Below are 16,159 nucleotides of genomic sequence, written 5' to 3'. Positions count from 1 at the left end.
GTAAGAGTAGATTAGACTCTAATAGGGATTAATACAAGTTAAGGTAGCACTAATTTCCACTATGGAGACTAGAGAGGTTAGATGTGGGATAGCGTATCTGCCACTTGTAGCAGCAGCTTGAAAAAAGGCGGAAGGGCAGAAGTACCACCAGAGGAGCACGTGCTTGCTTTGACACCTGTCCGGCTCCATTTGTGGTGTCCCCCATACCCAGCCCTGTCCAAAGCAGAGCTCAGACACACTGAGCAATGTCAAGGCACGGTCAATGATTTCTAATCGGCTGTGTAAAGGTCAGCGGGAGACTTCTTATCCAGTCTCAGCAGCTCGGACCCGCTTCCTTCCAACGCTACCATCCATCACCACTGACTGGCAGGGAAACCCGTTTGCACAAAAGGCAGAAGCTAACCCAAGCAAAGTTTGAGGCGGAAAATGAGATGAAATTCCGATCCCATTGTGTCTTACCACAGCCATTTCAAAGCTATAAGTTTAATTTTATTAGCAACCAGTACTCCAGTTCATAAAAAAGTGACCAATAAAAGATAACGGCAGGAAATTAAATGGACCTTACCATGATTTAGAACCTTACTCTGCAATACTAAAACTCCACAGAAAGTACACTTGGAAAAGGAAAAAGCCCCAGAGAAGTAATCATAAAAGCATCCAAAGTGCTATAGATGCAGAGACTCATTAAATCTTTCTTAGAGAGTAATGGAAAAAAAAAAAAAAAAAGTGCAGGAATAGACAAAACTTAAATATTAAGTATGCATTATGATTGCCATATTGCCAGAAATACTGGCCAGTCAATCCATTCATTGCTTGCCCTTTCATGTGTGCTACAGCACTTAGAACTTCATCCACCTTTAAATTCAAATAAAATAATAAATAGTTTCACTGCAGGAATTGGAGACACCAGCTGCACTGTGTGGTTAAACCAGGAAAAAATAAAAATAAAAATCTATTTCCTGACTTTTGGCCATAATTTCAAACAGGTACCACAAAAAGTATTTTTTCCTTAATTACTAGAAAGACTAAGAGGCTCAAACCTCTGAAGTTCTTCAATCACAACCTTTGGCAAGTAGGCTGTGGTGTTTGTCTACCACCCAAAAAAATAAAAAATGAAATAAAATAAAGAATGCTCAGTTTATGACTGAACTACTCAAACCTGCAGATACTCCTGCCAGCTGCAAAACCAACTACAAACTCATTGATATTTACCCAGACAACTGAAGATTTGTACTTTGAAGAGAAGGATCAGAGAGCAGAAAGCAGAAAGGGGGAAAAAAAAAAGTAAGGAACTGCCCTCTCATAGCCTCTCTCTAGAACATTTAACTCAAATTCAAAAACAACATGGAAAGCAGTATCGTTTCTGAGCAAGACAACAGTTATTGTGGCCAGGTTTTCTGATCAAAAAAAAATCTACTGAACCACGCTAGATAAGCTTGAACTTTGGAAATTGGCTAGAGTTTTCAAATTCTCATGAATTTTCTGAAATACAACATGAAAATTCTGACAAAGGCATTCTGAATTCCAAATTTTTCATCACAAAGTTTTTTTTTCAAAGTAATTACTAGGTACCTTTACCAAAACCTCAACCCAATTTTTATTTTACAACGCAGCCCTTTCATCCAAGAGATTTCTGTTATTGTTTTGGTTCTAGATTGTTTTAATATGGAGCAAGTTGAAATTAAGTTTCACAAACTAGAATTTTTATTTTCCATCAAAGTTAATTATTCTATATAATACAGAGTTCTAACAAATTGATTCCGGTGGAAAATAGGAGTATTTGATTCTGAAGATGTCCACATAATCATCAATCCTATGGAAGCGTTTCCCTTCACAAAGCTGCTTTTGGATTTGCATTTTAAAAGCAATATATTCCTACTCAGTCACTTTCAACTGAATAATGAAGGTTGGAAGAAGGAAACATCTTGGTAGGTCTTCTCTTATTCCTTTTCAGTTGAAGATTCAGTTAAGTAGGAAGCACAAAAGATAAACTCCAAAGGTTCTCAGCAGTTCAAAAGATACAGAGGGCCTCACTGAACAGACAGGTACAGATAACCAGTGAGCACAGTGCTTACCTATGAAAAGCACATTTTTCTTGTGTGCTGAAAGCCAGCTGCAACTCTTGAAAAGTCTGCCAGTTCTGCCAGTTTAACATTTGGATCATCTGAAAGCTACTGAGCAGCATCCCCAGACCTCAGCTGTATCAGGCTGGTCCACAGAATACAAAAGGTGTGATAACGGGTTACTACAGTCAACTGAGTGAACACATAGCTTTGAACTAAGGTGTGCTGCATGTAAATCTAGGTATGATCACATACAAGAAGGGTAATACTCAACCCCTTACTATGCCACCGCTCTGTTGCTCATTTGAACAGGACTCTCCCCTCCCTAGCTCTAGTTGTACCACCACTCCTTTCTGCCACTCAGCTGTGGGGCTGGAAGGAAATCAAACTCTAATGACTTCAGAGGCCCTGTAAAATTACTACTTTCCTCAAAAAAAAAAAAAACACTTGCAATTGACAGAGTGGATGATCAGGGATATCACGCGAAGCTATCTTGCTCAGTAATCCAATATAGCCTGCAATTGTCCAAGCCATTTTAAAAATAAGTAAAATTCTTCCTCTGAACTGTCAAAATGTTCTCCAATAAACAAGCTCTTGATGCCTTACCTAAAGCTTTTGAATTAAAAAGTGAAACATTACTGAGAAGTAGGTGCTTGTTGATTACGAAGCAACAAGGTCATACTAGAACAGAAGAGCATTGAGATAGCTCACTTCCAACTAGTAAGAGTTATAGAGCCAAGCAGTACTTCCCACCCGCCTTTGTGTCTTTACAAATTAAGGTACCTGTGTTGTCATAATATCCTTACAATCTCCAAAATAATGGCTACAGATACCTATCTAGACAGGTGTAACTTGAGTATTAAGGCACCCTTAAGAAATGCCCTTCTGCCTTCTATATGATGTTGGAGGAAGTGAAGACAATTTCCGTATTTCTACAATTGGGCAGTTCTTGACAGAAATTAGCCTTAAGAAAATGGATATTGTAGAAAAATAACGCACAGTATGATGTTCTGCCCACAAGTCAGAAGTACCCTGCCCCTTCAGCTTGACAAACAGGTAACATCTGCAGGCTCTTGCTGTTCCTGGATGACCCCCACTAAAGCAACAGCCAACGTGCTGGCATTACTAGAGAAGTATCCAAGCAGTCCATGGAGTAGAGGTCAGTTTAAACCATCCAGGGACTAGGCAGAACAATTAACATCTGTCACTGCTTCCTATTTGAGGAGTTAAGAGCAGAAAAGCTATGTGAAGAATGACACTCTTAAATCCTCATGTCCAAAAATGGCACCATACGCATACTCTGCTAGCCATGTACATCAGAGGCCCCTTTTCCTTCAGTATCGATATTCAGACATCTCCCAACGGGATTTACAAGCGCACACATTGGGGGGATGGTTCCAGAATCGCTGGCACGCTGCTTGCCGAGCTCAACACCGCCTGACAGCGAGGTAAGGGACAGACACGGTGCTACAACCCAGCACGGTGCAGGTGCCAGTCCCAAGGACCTCACAGGGACAGTCTGCTGACCGGTCACCCCCATCCTTCACTGACACTAAATGTGTCAGCAGCAAGCAATCCAATAGCGGCTGCAACCCCAGAAATCCAGGCAGAAAAAGCATTTTGGCCACACCCTTTCTTCTATCCAAACGCATGAAACACCAGGCAGTATGTAGGGACCCAGGTCCCTGCATTTACAGCCCCTTGAAGTTACCTTGCTGGCTAATTAGGACTGCTTCCTTAGCCCTTGACTGCCCAGTATCAAAAAGATTTTCAAGGTATCACACAATGGTTATCACAACTTTGATATACTATCACTGAGCTAGCATGGAGCAGAATTACCCTTAACACAAAGAGTTCTTGTCACCTGGAATACAATTGCAGTGATACCGGTTGAATATAAAGCAGCCCTGGCTACAATTTCTAGCCCAGCATACTTTCCCCAACAGCTGCTCATCAACAATTCAAGCGAGACGGTCAGGACCAGACCGTGCACAACTCAGACCCCCACAAAGGAGCAAAGCAAGTCAGAATTCCTGCCAAGCCATGGATACAAACGCCACTTCCCCCGGCAGTTATGATGGGGGACCGTGACACCAAAGGAGAGGCTGGTTATCAGGGATGCTCGCTACCTAAATCTTCCTTGTTTAGGAAATGAGCCAATACATGTAGCTGAAGGGCACATTTTTTATTTATTCATAAGAAAATAAAGGCTTATACAGCAACTAGCTCTAATTAATCGGCACCAAGCCTGTGACAATCGTGTCAGGAGTAGGCAAAGAATAGACTGCACACCCTGCAAAGGGATTAAGATTATGGACATTTTTCCTGCTCAGTGATTAAGACAAATCTGAGCCATCTCCACAGAGAGGCAGAAGCACCGATACTCCGACGGCTTGATGGCACTGAATTCACCAGCAGCGTGAGAGCTGTCTCGGCTCTGTCCATCTCAGACGGGCACCCGAACCTCGGCCTGCCAGCTCAGACAAGAACCCGCACTCCCTACTGCCCATCCGTCTGACAGGTCTCTTATTTATTTTAAACCTATATCCCACCCTGGACCCACAAAGCCTTTCATCAGTGACAGGTATTTTTCACAGGAAAAAAAAAAAAAAAAAAAAAGTTGAGCTTAGGAAGAAGAAAACCAAAAAACTACCTCCTTCCTTTTAAGTACAACAACAAAACCACAAGAATCATTCGATCCCGCAAGATCAAGCTGTCAAGATAAGAGGAAAAATGCCTGTGAGATTACAGAAAGTCAACAGATCTTTGAGCAGCTGAGGAGCGGCCGTGGTCTGAAGGTCCACAGCCCTCACCCTCACGGGGCGGGGGGCTGCCGAAGCCCCCGGGCTGTGTGGGGACGCGCTCCGTCCCTGCACAGCGGCCGCAGGGAGGGTCCTCCCTAGGTGCATGAAGAGCACACCCACACCTCACCTTTTTTTTTTTTTTTTTTTTTTAAATAATCGGAGTTCAGGTGTGGCACAGCTCTTGGGGGGCTGCATTTCAGGCTCGCACCCATCCTTCAAGCACGCATTTATCGCGATTCGTGCGATACGAAGGATAGCCGGGGGACCCACGCCGCCGCCCAGCCCGCTACTTTCTCATCCTCCCAGGCATCCGCAGAGGGGGGAAAGCGCCGAGGGCGAGGAAAGCAGCCCCTGCTCGGCACAACACTTGCATGCAGCACAGCCCGGCGATGCGGGGCTGAGACACTTCCTGGCATGGCCGAAAAGCCTCGCTCGGTGGCCAGCGACGAGGCTTCGCTAGCCACCAGCCCAGCCCAGCAGCGAGCCGAGGGCTGGGCGGGGGCCACCGGCCATGTGCCCGGAGGCAGGGGCACGGCTCACCATTGTCTGCGGCCGGGGGCCACCGGAGCGGGGGGACGAGGGGAAGGGGGCGGCCGCTCATGAAGTTGGGGCAACAGGCGCCGAGCCGAGCCGAGCCGAGCCGGGCCCGCAGCCCCGGGGAGCCGCCGCCCCGCGCTTACCTTTCACTTGGCTCTCATACTCCGCTATAATCTCTTTGTCCTTTTTGAATCTGCTCGGGGTTGACATTATCCGCTCGCTTCTTCCGCCTCTCCCCCTCCTCCTCCTCCTCTGCTCGCCTTCTGATCAGATGGGGACGAGCAGGTTTTCGGGACGGGCTCGCAACTTGCCTCGAGCCGGGCGAGCGCGGCGGCGGGCGGCTGGCCCCGGGCGGGGAGGCGAGGCGGGAGGCGGCGCTCAGACTAAGCCCGGCGCCGGCACCATCGCCCCGGGCAGGGCAGGGCACGGCCGGCGGCTGCGAGGCGCTCCGCGGCCCGGGGCCGCCGCAGGGCTGGGGGCGGCCGAGGGAAGGGCTGGGCTGCGGGGGGCGCTAGGCGAGGGCCCGGCGGCTGCGCCCCACCATTGTTGTCTGCCCGGGGAAGGGGAAGAAGAAGAGAGGAGAAAGCGGGCGGTGGGAGGGAAGGAAGGAGGGAGAGAAGGAGGGAGGGAGGGAGGAGGGCTGCCGGGCTGCCTGCCCGCCTGGCGGCCGCGCTCGCTCCGCACGCCCGAGGCACCGCTTCCCCCTGCCCTGCCTGGCCGGGGCGGGGAGCGCAGCCCCAGCGGCGGGCGGCGCCCCGCCGCGCCCCGGAGAGGTGTCTCCGGGATCGAGCTGCTCCCCGCCTCCCTTCCTGCCTCCCCTCCGCCACCGCCCGGCCGCTGCCGCCGCCCAGCGCCCGGCTCCGAGGCCCCGGCGGCCGCCGCTGCCCCGCGGGCAGAGGCCTAGCAGGCCCGGCGGGCCCCGGAGGGGAAGGAGGGAAGGGACCGAGCCCGCGGGGGCCGGGGGAGAGGCCGGAGGGAAGCTGTGATCTGTGGGGTGCCCGTGGGCTCCCCACTTCCCCCGAGGGCAGAGCACGGCTTCGTGGTGGCCCCTCTGAGCGCCCCTGTGTGACCGGGTCCAGTAGGGGACGGGGGCATGGTGGCACAGGGGGGAAGATGCAGCCCCCCTCGGGACACAGCTGGTTCTGGAGGGCAGGGCTGTCAGCACCCCTGTGTGGGGCCATTCGTGGGGGAAGGAAACAAAACAGGGCGGGAGGCCACCTGACATCTTGCTGCCTTGGAGTGTTGTGCTTGGCACACGGGGGCCGTGGCCCAGATGGACAACAACGTGAGAAAGATGGACACCTAGGTTGGTGAGCGATGGTGCACGGCTTTCCTTGTGAAAAGGCTGTGAGACAAGCACTGTGATAAGCTGAAAATGGTTTAGAAGGGCAGGAAGAGCTGCAGGCAGGAGTATGGGGCAAGTCACCTGGGGGAGACACAGCCCAGGCATGCCCTTGCTGTTGGCAATGCCAGCAGCGAGGGGTCAGCCTCTGTCTCTGCCTGCACAACTGGCACTGGACTCAGCCCTACAGGGCTGCGGAGGATGTGCCAGCTCTACAGGCTGAGGTGATGCTGTGCGTGCCAGGAGCTGAGCACAGCAGCAAACCTGTAGCCACACTTCTCATAGGTCCTGTACTCTAAGCTTGGCCCTCACCTGAAGAAGGAGTCAGACATGGTTCAGGTTGTGCAGCCCCTTTCCCTGACCCCTGATGGCACTGAAACTCACCCTTTCTCTAAGAAGGGTTTAGACAAGAAAACAAGAACAAATAAAAACAAGGGAAAAGCAAAGGGTGATGGACATTGCTTCTTATGTCACGCAAAGAATGTGGCTGTCATTCTTGGAGTCAAGACCAAAAGTCAAACTCTGAGGCTGCAGATGCAGACTTTGAGCTGCAGGGAGGTTAGCTCTGAGGAGGTTAAGGGCAGGTAGGGGACTTCTGGAGACAGAGGGCTCTACTGACTTCAGGTATGTCCAGGAGTGATTAAGCAAAATTGTAGACTGTTCACAAAGAGTTTCCAAATGCAAGTGTCAATAGAAATAAAATACCCGGAGATCCAGTCCTGGACAGCTCGTACTGACACGGCCAGGACCTGATCCTTTGGGACAAATCAGTGAGCACTGGTATCATCTGCTGCTGGGAGGTTTAAGCCAGCTACCCAGTAACATGGCTGGCTTTGAGATTTAGTGGTATGGGGATCTGGCCCTTGGGGGGAAATGGCACAGATAATACTCACTTTCTTGCCTGTGTTTATATTTATTTCTTACAAACCCGTTGCTTTAGCATTGCAGCTAACTCACGTCCGCACCTCTACCACGCCTTTCTAGCAGTAAGCACATATATATCCTTTGCAACACATCTTTCAGCTTGGTTAGGTACCATGCTCCCCCCTGCTACAGGATTCCTTTCTCCTTACCCCCTCTTCATGTGCCATTCTCTATAATTTTATTATGTCTCATCCTCTTGCTCTCCCAGCACAGCTTCTCAGTGCTGATCCCAATTCTGATCACCTAAAACAATCATAGCACAAGACGTTATCGTCTGAAGCCAATTTACCTCCAAGCTGGATGGTCAGATTACATCCCTTGAATAAGAAGCCCTGACTCAAAAGAGCAATCATCTTCATAATCCCACCAAACTCTGATTTTCATCTCAGCCTTTGATGCTTGCTTCGTTCCTCCTGGCTGTTCAAGTCCATCTGTTAGCCCGGGGACAGGCTGATTTACAATACAGTAGGCCACTTTCCCAGGGGACACAGGGTGCTAACTGGAGATTAGCTGTGAATCTTGCCTTGTCTTGCACAGCAGAGTGTTTTCGCAGCTGGTGAGGACGAAGAACAGTGGTCAAGTCCCCTCGTGCCCTGGGTGAGGCTTTGCAGGTTGGCCAGGCCAGTCCCAATGGCCCTTGTCTGGGAGCTGGGCATGCAAACTGTGCCTCAGATGTGGTTGGGGACGTGAAGTTGCCTACCGCCTCCTCTCTTGGGGGCTGAAGGATGCAGCCCCATCTTGCCACCAAGCCTATAATGGGAAGCACTGCCCAGATCTTTCTGCCCAGAAGAAGGGCGCAGAGGGGGGGCTGAATGTCCGCAGCACCCCTTCCCGTGTGCTAGGTGCTGCAGCCAGGGGCTGTGCCTGTCTCTGTGAAGCCACAGAGAGCTTTTCTGTTTCTCTGCAATCGCCTGTGAAGATTCAGTAACCATCTGCCCATGGAAATTGCTCTCCCTGCGTGTCTCCCTGCATTCAGCCTGCTGGGCTCGGGGCTGCCTGTCCGTGGCAGGATCACTGACCAAGGAAGGACTCGTGTCCCCAGCCGGCAGGGGCATGCCAGGCTCAGAGCTGCACGTGTTCTGGATCCCTGGGTTAGGGCTGGCCTCCGGGACAACCAGCACTGAGCTGGCTGAGAAATCTGATTTCCATCCCCCCTACCACTCCCTGCCCTTCTTTAGGGATTGCCAAAGGATTGCGCATTATTACATGGGTGTAATCTTCTTTGAAGATGTTCGTGGCAGCTCAAGTCTCCGGACTCAATTCCGCACTGATTTACACAGCCTGCAATCCCGTCGCGGGGATGGCGATTGCACAGGAACAGCCCCTGCCTGGCTCTGCAGTGTCAGGTTTGAGGTGACTTACAGGGCAGAAGAGATTATTGCAGAAATTCATGTCTTTTGAGACCTGTTCCCGGAAAGGTCCCAGCAGACTTCCCATCAATTTTAAGAGCAGCAAGCGCCAGGGCTCTGTAACAGTCTTGTTATATGAACCTCTGTGCATCCATGAATGGTGTTGGAAAACGCTGGCTTATCTACACGGTTGTTCTGCGAACTCCAAATTATGGCATGTAGAGCATATCCAGCTCTGGTCAGGGAGGATGCTGCAGACATTTAAAAAGTATTAGGATAAAGCTGATTGAGAGCACATATGTTGTTGCAAGAGGCAGAGTTGTATCAATAATGCAGGGCAGTAGGGTACTGCAGCTGTGCAGTACTGGAGCAGGGTTTGTGGACTGTACCTCAGTGTGCAGTTAGATAATCTACTCCGTCAGGGAATTGGAAATCCTGAATTATGTATGATAAAGCAGCAACGTGTTTATACAGAGAGCAGTTCCTGCAATACTTCATGCACTCAGTGCAGAAATGGAACAACACGGGCATGCTGGATTCTGCTTGCTTGAGAACTTCATTATTGTATTTCATTTACACAGACTGATGAGCTGCGCAGTACTTGCTTTCTTGTGCTGCTAATAAAAATAGACCATATAACTGATTGCTGGAGCATCACCGACCTCTCTGTGAGCACATAATGAAATGCATCAGCCCCCTTAAACAACAAAACCCTACACTAATTTTCTTTAGGCTGAAAAGGAGACAGAAATAATTCATCATGCTTTATAATTGCAGTCAATCAGTCATTTTACAGTTGGATAGGAAGTCTCTAAATGAAAGACCAAGCTTTAACTGAAAGAATGAAACATTTGATTGTTACTGAAAAAAAAAAAAAAAAAAAAAAAAAAAAAACACAAATAGTAAGAGGAACCATTCAACAAGCTTGTTCAAACATTTGTCACTGATAAGATGTACATTTCTATAGAATCAAATCTATTTGCTTGGGAATTAGACTATTTTAGTAAAATCAGTTGCTTATCTAAGATATAAAACTGGCAAGGCTTTTTCCTCCCTCGCAATCAGTACAACGCTTAATGCTGCTCCGTGCGCGTAAACTCCTGAGACAAGGAGACAAAATCTGGGATAATGGGGTTTGTCACTGCCTGCAGAAGAGCTGGGGCTTCACCCTGGCTGACCTGAAAGTGAGTGGCTCTAAAGGATTCGGCTGGACCTCCACAGCAGTGAAATGAGGCCCGCGAGCTGCCTGAACTTCACCAGCCCAGGAAAGGTGTTTCCCTCATCCCAGCCTCTATGAGAGGCTAAGCTGTCTGTAATCTTTCACTTCCAGGAACAGTACTCTGATCACTGGCATGGGTATATTGCTTGCAAGGGCCTGTGTGCACAGCATCTTCTGGAAGCAGAGCAAAGGAAGAAGAGGCATTCTTACTTCACATGGGAGTGCCTATAGGCGGAGTACATAGAATTGGTAATGTGCTTTAAATTTATGCTATACCAGGATCTGTAATCATTTTAATGTGTAGACAAACCCTAGGGGTTTCATGTGCACTTCTTAGGATTACTGTTTTGCTTTGTTGAGCAATTGCTGGGTTACTTTTGGACATAGTGATCTGAGTGGCCACTCTGTGAGCTTCACACACCTAAATTTAGGCAACTAAAGTCATATGCCTAATCTAAACATGTCATATAACCTTCTCCAAAGTCAATGGAGTTGTGGGCATGTCCTTGGTGATGATCAACACACTTCACTTATTTTAGATATTTCTTTTAGGATGAATTTTGCTCCGGTTTTCCGTACTGTCCTAACCAGGGGTCACAGACAGGAGCGACATTCTCTTTGTAAAACCCGAAAGCAATACGCTGAATGTGAGCAACGCTCCATTAGAAATACGGTTATCAGTTTTAATACCTTGCTCCTGATTAAAATGCGCAGATAAGCATCTGCAGACTGTTCATTTACTATTTGTAGTCACGTAGGAAAGGAATCCCGTTAGCCTGCTGTCTGAAAAATACCCTTAGGTAACCTTCTATATATATGCGTACGCATCTGTGCATGATTGTGTGTACAGCCCAACCTGCCATGTTCAAGTGCACGTGGTAGCTCTGTCAGTGCAAAATGCGTACAACTTCTGGATCCACTGGGGAATTGTTCACATCACAGGAAAAAAACCTTCCAGGTAAAGTCACCAGCTTGAAATGAAAGAGAGCCTTTTGTCTGAGAAAGGTAGGATTTCAGCCCTGGAGGACTGGTGCTGTCTGGTACATGAAAAATCATTGTATTTCTTGTAAAGCAAAAAGAAAAGCACCAAACCCAAACCTCCTCGCATTAGTTTAGTTGCTGTTTTGTTTGAAGAAATTAATGAGACTTAAAACAGTAATTGGTATGTCAATATTTAGTCCTTTGGCTTTACTGTCATGAAATGCAGTTTAATGTTTCCTTGTTAACTTGCTCATTTTGAGCAGCGCTAGTAGGACTAATGACATAACTAATACATGGGAAGTGATGAGGCTTCTTTATGCCTTTTGCTGTTATTAAGAATATTATCCTTTTTCATATGGCGTTGCTGTTCTCTTCCCAATTAGTAATTATGAGGAATGAATTCCAGGTAATAACTTTTTCACTTAATGAGAAGAGATTGAGGCAGTCTTGCCGTGTTGAAAGAAGACACATCCAGGTAATTGCATTCTCAGTGCAGGGTTTGCATTCTCTGTAGGGCTACTGTCATCCTGTTGGGAACCTTTAAGGCTCCGGTACTCCAGCTCTTCTCAGCCTAATGGTCTGAATACCCAAACTGTAAGCTTCACGCACCTAAATTTAGGCAGCTGCCTGTGCCTTGCACCTGCCAGCTCACATTCACCAGCATTCTTCTGGATCTTTATCTTCCTGAATTTAACAGCTGTATTGTGCAGAGAAGTCCTAGGATCTTTTTTGGTTTAGCTTTTCTTTCCAAGCCTGGTGGGAAAACACCGGTGCATTTAAGAGAGCTCTTCCAAGCGAGCCTGAGGGGCCATGTTAGTGGTAATTTAAGTCTCTGATGAGCAGATAATTGCAATGCTGATAATTAGCTTTTGGCTTAAAAATTTCTGTTTGCATTGTTTATGTTTGTTCTATCACTTCTCAGCTAAAAATGAAGTACTTCTGCTACTTCATTACTCCTGACCTTCTCATCCTAATGGCTTTGACTGGAGAACATTAAAAGTTGGATTAAATTTTAAAGGAGAAGAGGCTGTACTCAAAGCAACATCAGAGAACTGAGAACATTATATTTTTAAAAATCAGTCCTGTGTACCGTGTATCATGATGTTGCTGCCTGACGTTAACTAGAATGCTTACATGAACAATCTGCTGGATTGCACCCCCAGCGCTTAGATAGGGGGACGTAACTCCTAGTCTTGCTGTCCTTAGATGACCTACGCAGGCCATCCAGATTGTGCAGAATCTCAGCTTTTGGGGCTGCTTCAGTCCATGCCAGTAGTTTAAAGGTTATGAACCGCCTTCATTTATCTCAAAAGGGCATTAATTTTGAAGCCCAGCAATGACACTTCAAATGTCAGCCTTGTTCATTTTAGCAGAAACATCTAGCTACTGTGCTTATTCATTAGTGTGGGCTAGAAGGGTGGGAACAGCTGCAGCCTAGCAGACTAAAAAAAGTGCATTGCTATTAATGGACTACCCAGCACGCTGCCATTTCTCTGATTCAGCCCCTTGGCCCACCCTCTGGCTGAGCCCTTCCCCAGGAGCGAGGCATATGCGGAGAGGAACAAGAGTGGAAAAGGAAAGGCAATTTCTGTAGAATTTGCTTTTCATTATGGATGGCAGCAATGTGCTGCTTTCCTGAGTTCTTTTTTCCTCTAGCTACTTTTGGCTTTGCTATTGCAAATAGATGAACCAGAATCGTGTGGAAGGGGTGCTGCAAATGGAGATAGGAAAGGATACCAACCTACCAACCTGGGCACCAACCTGCTCTTGAGAAGACCTGGGTTTTCTACATCTTGGTTAATGACAGTTTAACTCAAAAACCCAGCTGCCTACATGGTCTGAGAGCACTCCAGGGTGAGCTGGGTGGTGGCAGCTGGAATGGTTTCAGGCTGCAGAAGGAATTGAATTCAGACCTCCCACTTCATGGGCTGTGCTCCCTGAATTAAATGCAACACAATGTCCTTCTCCCGCCACCAGGTTTTAAGAGATGAGGGTAACCCAAACGTTGCTCTTTCAAGACCTTGATGCTTGCATGATCCCCTAAAGGGAAGGTGGTTCTTGTTTGCCGTCTCCATCTCCAAATCAGAAATGCCTAGCCCTGGGCTGGGAGGAGACGTCAGACATTTCTTTGTCCTTGGCTTTTCTTACTGCCTGGCTGGAAGAGGCTCCTAGCATAACATGCAAGGCTGGGGGGTGAATTTGGAGGTGGTTTCCTAAGGCAATGCCCACATCCCTGCTGCAGAGGTATGGCTCTGGGGGGGCTGGGGAGGCAGGAGGTGCTGTGGGTACCTGCATCTTTTATCGGATGTAATTTTCTCTCATATCCTCAGGTTGAAGCTGACCCTCTTGAGCTGCTGGTTCTCATCAACAGTAGGCACACAGTGGTTTGAAGGTAAAACGCAGTGATCTTAGCTTCACAGCTAGAACTTCAAAGTAAAGCTTTCAAGTTTTCCTTCCATTGTCCAAGAAATGTCTTACATTAAAGAAAATCTGCAAGGAGTATAAGAGCTATTTTCCCATCCTTTCTTTGTATGTGTATTTCTTTGCACTTTTCTTAGTGTTAGCTTCTTTTTGTTATTTGTGTTCAGCAGACCAATGTCATAACAACTGGGTGTGCAAATATTGCAAAGTACACACACACTTTTTTTCTAAATGAGTAATGTATTTTCAGTCACGGCTGTTTCTCACATGCACACATAACTGAAAGCTTTATGTTAACAACTGCTTCAAAATTATTGCTATTTTTTTTTTTTTTTTTAACCCAGGGCTTAGTGTAAATGACCATATCTGTTTAACATAATCCGTAGTTTTCACAAATGCTGAAGACAAAAAATACGTAGAAAATCTTTCTTGAAGGGCTCCAGTGCAGTTTCCAATTTAGGCTATTAAAATATTTCAAATGCCAGAGCTCCCTCAAGTGGAAAGCTGAGGAAGGCAGATTAATGCCAGGAGGAGGTTCTACAGACACCAACCAAAGCTTCCAAATTTCAACAAGAAAATATTTATAACAGACTTTTTTTTTTTTTTTTTTGTCTGAATACAGTGGCAGATTCTCTCTTCTTGCCTCACAATATAATGTTGTTTGAATCAAATATTTGTATAAAATCTGAGAAAAATAATCTGCATGGACCAGATTTTCAAATAGGCTTAATAGTTAATTACTGTTGACAACCATGTGACTCCATTTGCTCATGTTGAGTTGGGTGGCATGAATTACAAAGCCACGATGTCAGAGATGCGCTAGGGTAATGAAGGTTTGTTATATTAACATCCTACCAGCATGACTGGGAGATTCAATAACTGCAGCAAATATAACACAAAATACATGTCATTCATTTAAGCATTTGTGAAGTGGTGTGGGTTTGCTTTCATAACACAGATTGGCAGTATTTTGAACCTCTACGGGAGCCGGTGCCTCCTTTTATGGGCTTTCAGGAGTGACGGGGTGAAGCCAAGCCCATGTGAATGACAAAGTCTAACCCAGGCTAAGCAACACATTCACAACAAGAATGGATTCTTTCTTTCCAAAAGGCTGAGAAGACAATTATTTCAGCAGATCTCCAGTATTTCTAATTCTGGCTGTAATCCTCTCAGTGGCTTTCATATCCCAGAAATCTTTGTTATTTTGGGGAAAATGATACCTTGTGACATATGCATTTTATATATACAGTAATTTTCCCCAATACAGTAAAAACCATAATGTATACTAACAATTCTTAGATTGATAATGTAATATTATTAGATGGAGAATTTTATATTAGAAGAAAATTAATTAATGGCGCTTAACACTCCTTTCCAACCAACTTATGCTTACATTGCTGACAACAGTAGTGATTCAAGCTGTAGACTTAAAAATGGGCTGGCAGCAGATGGATGATGCTGGTAAACCTAGGAGAATATTCAGCATGATGCTTATAATTTGGTGGTGGCTCAGCCTATGTGAACCTGCATTAGATACAATGGTATCAGTAGCTGGAGACAGAAGGACAGCACTACATAAATCATGTGCATTGTTATATATTCTTGAGGTACATAAGATGTTGCCTGGCAACTGCATGTCTCCTCGCTCAGCAAAGTAAGTGTTTTTAATTATGTCTCTGTGATACTGCATGATCATGGAATTAAGAAAACTGACTCTGCCTGAGCACTTTAAAAATGGCATTTATTAAAAATAAACCAACCAGCATCCCAGTCATCAATATGCTTTGTCTCAATCAAGCATCCTGTGCTTCTGGTGCTCCTAAGAACACATTACAATATTGCAGTACAAGGATAATTTTGCAGAAACTGATTTTTGTTTTTGTTTTGTTGTTGTTGTTGTTGATGTTGTTTTTGTGTTTTTGTTTTTGTTTTTGTTTTCCTTGAATATTTCAGTATCTACAGGATTTATAAAACATCCTTCACGTAGTCAGAGGATGCTGCTCTTTTTTTTTTTTTCCTACCAGTTTGTGCTTCCTTCTTTGTACCCACAGAGACAAGAAATTGGGGTAAATTGTTCTCCTGTCACTTGGACCTCTACTCTGTGGAAGGGAAGCCACAAATACGCAGACCATCTTGTCGCATGTCAGTCGTTTACAACATACTTCATCTGGATTTAGGAAATCTAAACACACCTGTAAAATTAGATACAACATATACCCTATTGCCAGGTTTCCGTAAACTAAATCTATATCTTAAAAGGCCAAGAATGGGACACTTTAGCAAAACACTTTAAAAATCACATCCCTGATGCACACTCCAGTCCACAGTCTTCAGGGCACTAGCATCTGTGAAGATCATACATAGGGAAGGAATAGTAAATCTCAAGAACCTTTACAGACCCAGCTTCAGCAGGAAGGGGAGAGAACCTGAAAGTCAAGAATTCCCTATAGCATACTGGCAGGACACTCAGCAGTGTGGCAGCTACCCCTCACCAAGCTCATTTTGATGGAGTCAAAACG

The 16,159-nt window shown here is 46.3% G+C and overlaps 1 protein-coding gene across 2 annotated transcripts in view; it reads right to left on the bottom strand.

Annotated features, from left to right (window-relative positions):
- SRGAP1 (SLIT-ROBO Rho GTPase activating protein 1) overlaps positions 1-5,729 on the bottom strand; it is a 152,160-nt gene extending 146,431 nt beyond the window's left edge. Inside the window, exon 1 of one of the 2 annotated variants that reach the window (XM_035332839.1) lies at positions 5,548-5,729. In XM_035332839.1, coding sequence (XP_035188730.1) covers positions 5,548-5,614 — 67 coding nt within the window. In that variant the 5' untranslated portion in view covers positions 5,615-5,729. The remainder of the gene's footprint in view (positions 1-5,547) is intronic. The other variant, XM_035332846.1, reaches the window with a different exon arrangement.
- Positions 5,730-16,159: the final 10,430 nt, after the last annotated feature.

This window comes from Oxyura jamaicensis, chromosome 1 (assembly GCF_011077185.1).
Source record: "Oxyura jamaicensis isolate SHBP4307 breed ruddy duck chromosome 1, BPBGC_Ojam_1.0, whole genome shotgun sequence".
Taxonomy (NCBI): Eukaryota; Metazoa; Chordata; class Aves; order Anseriformes; family Anatidae; genus Oxyura; species Oxyura jamaicensis.
Note: the sequence above shows the minus strand (reverse complement) of the source record. Positions and strands in the feature narration are given on the sequence as shown.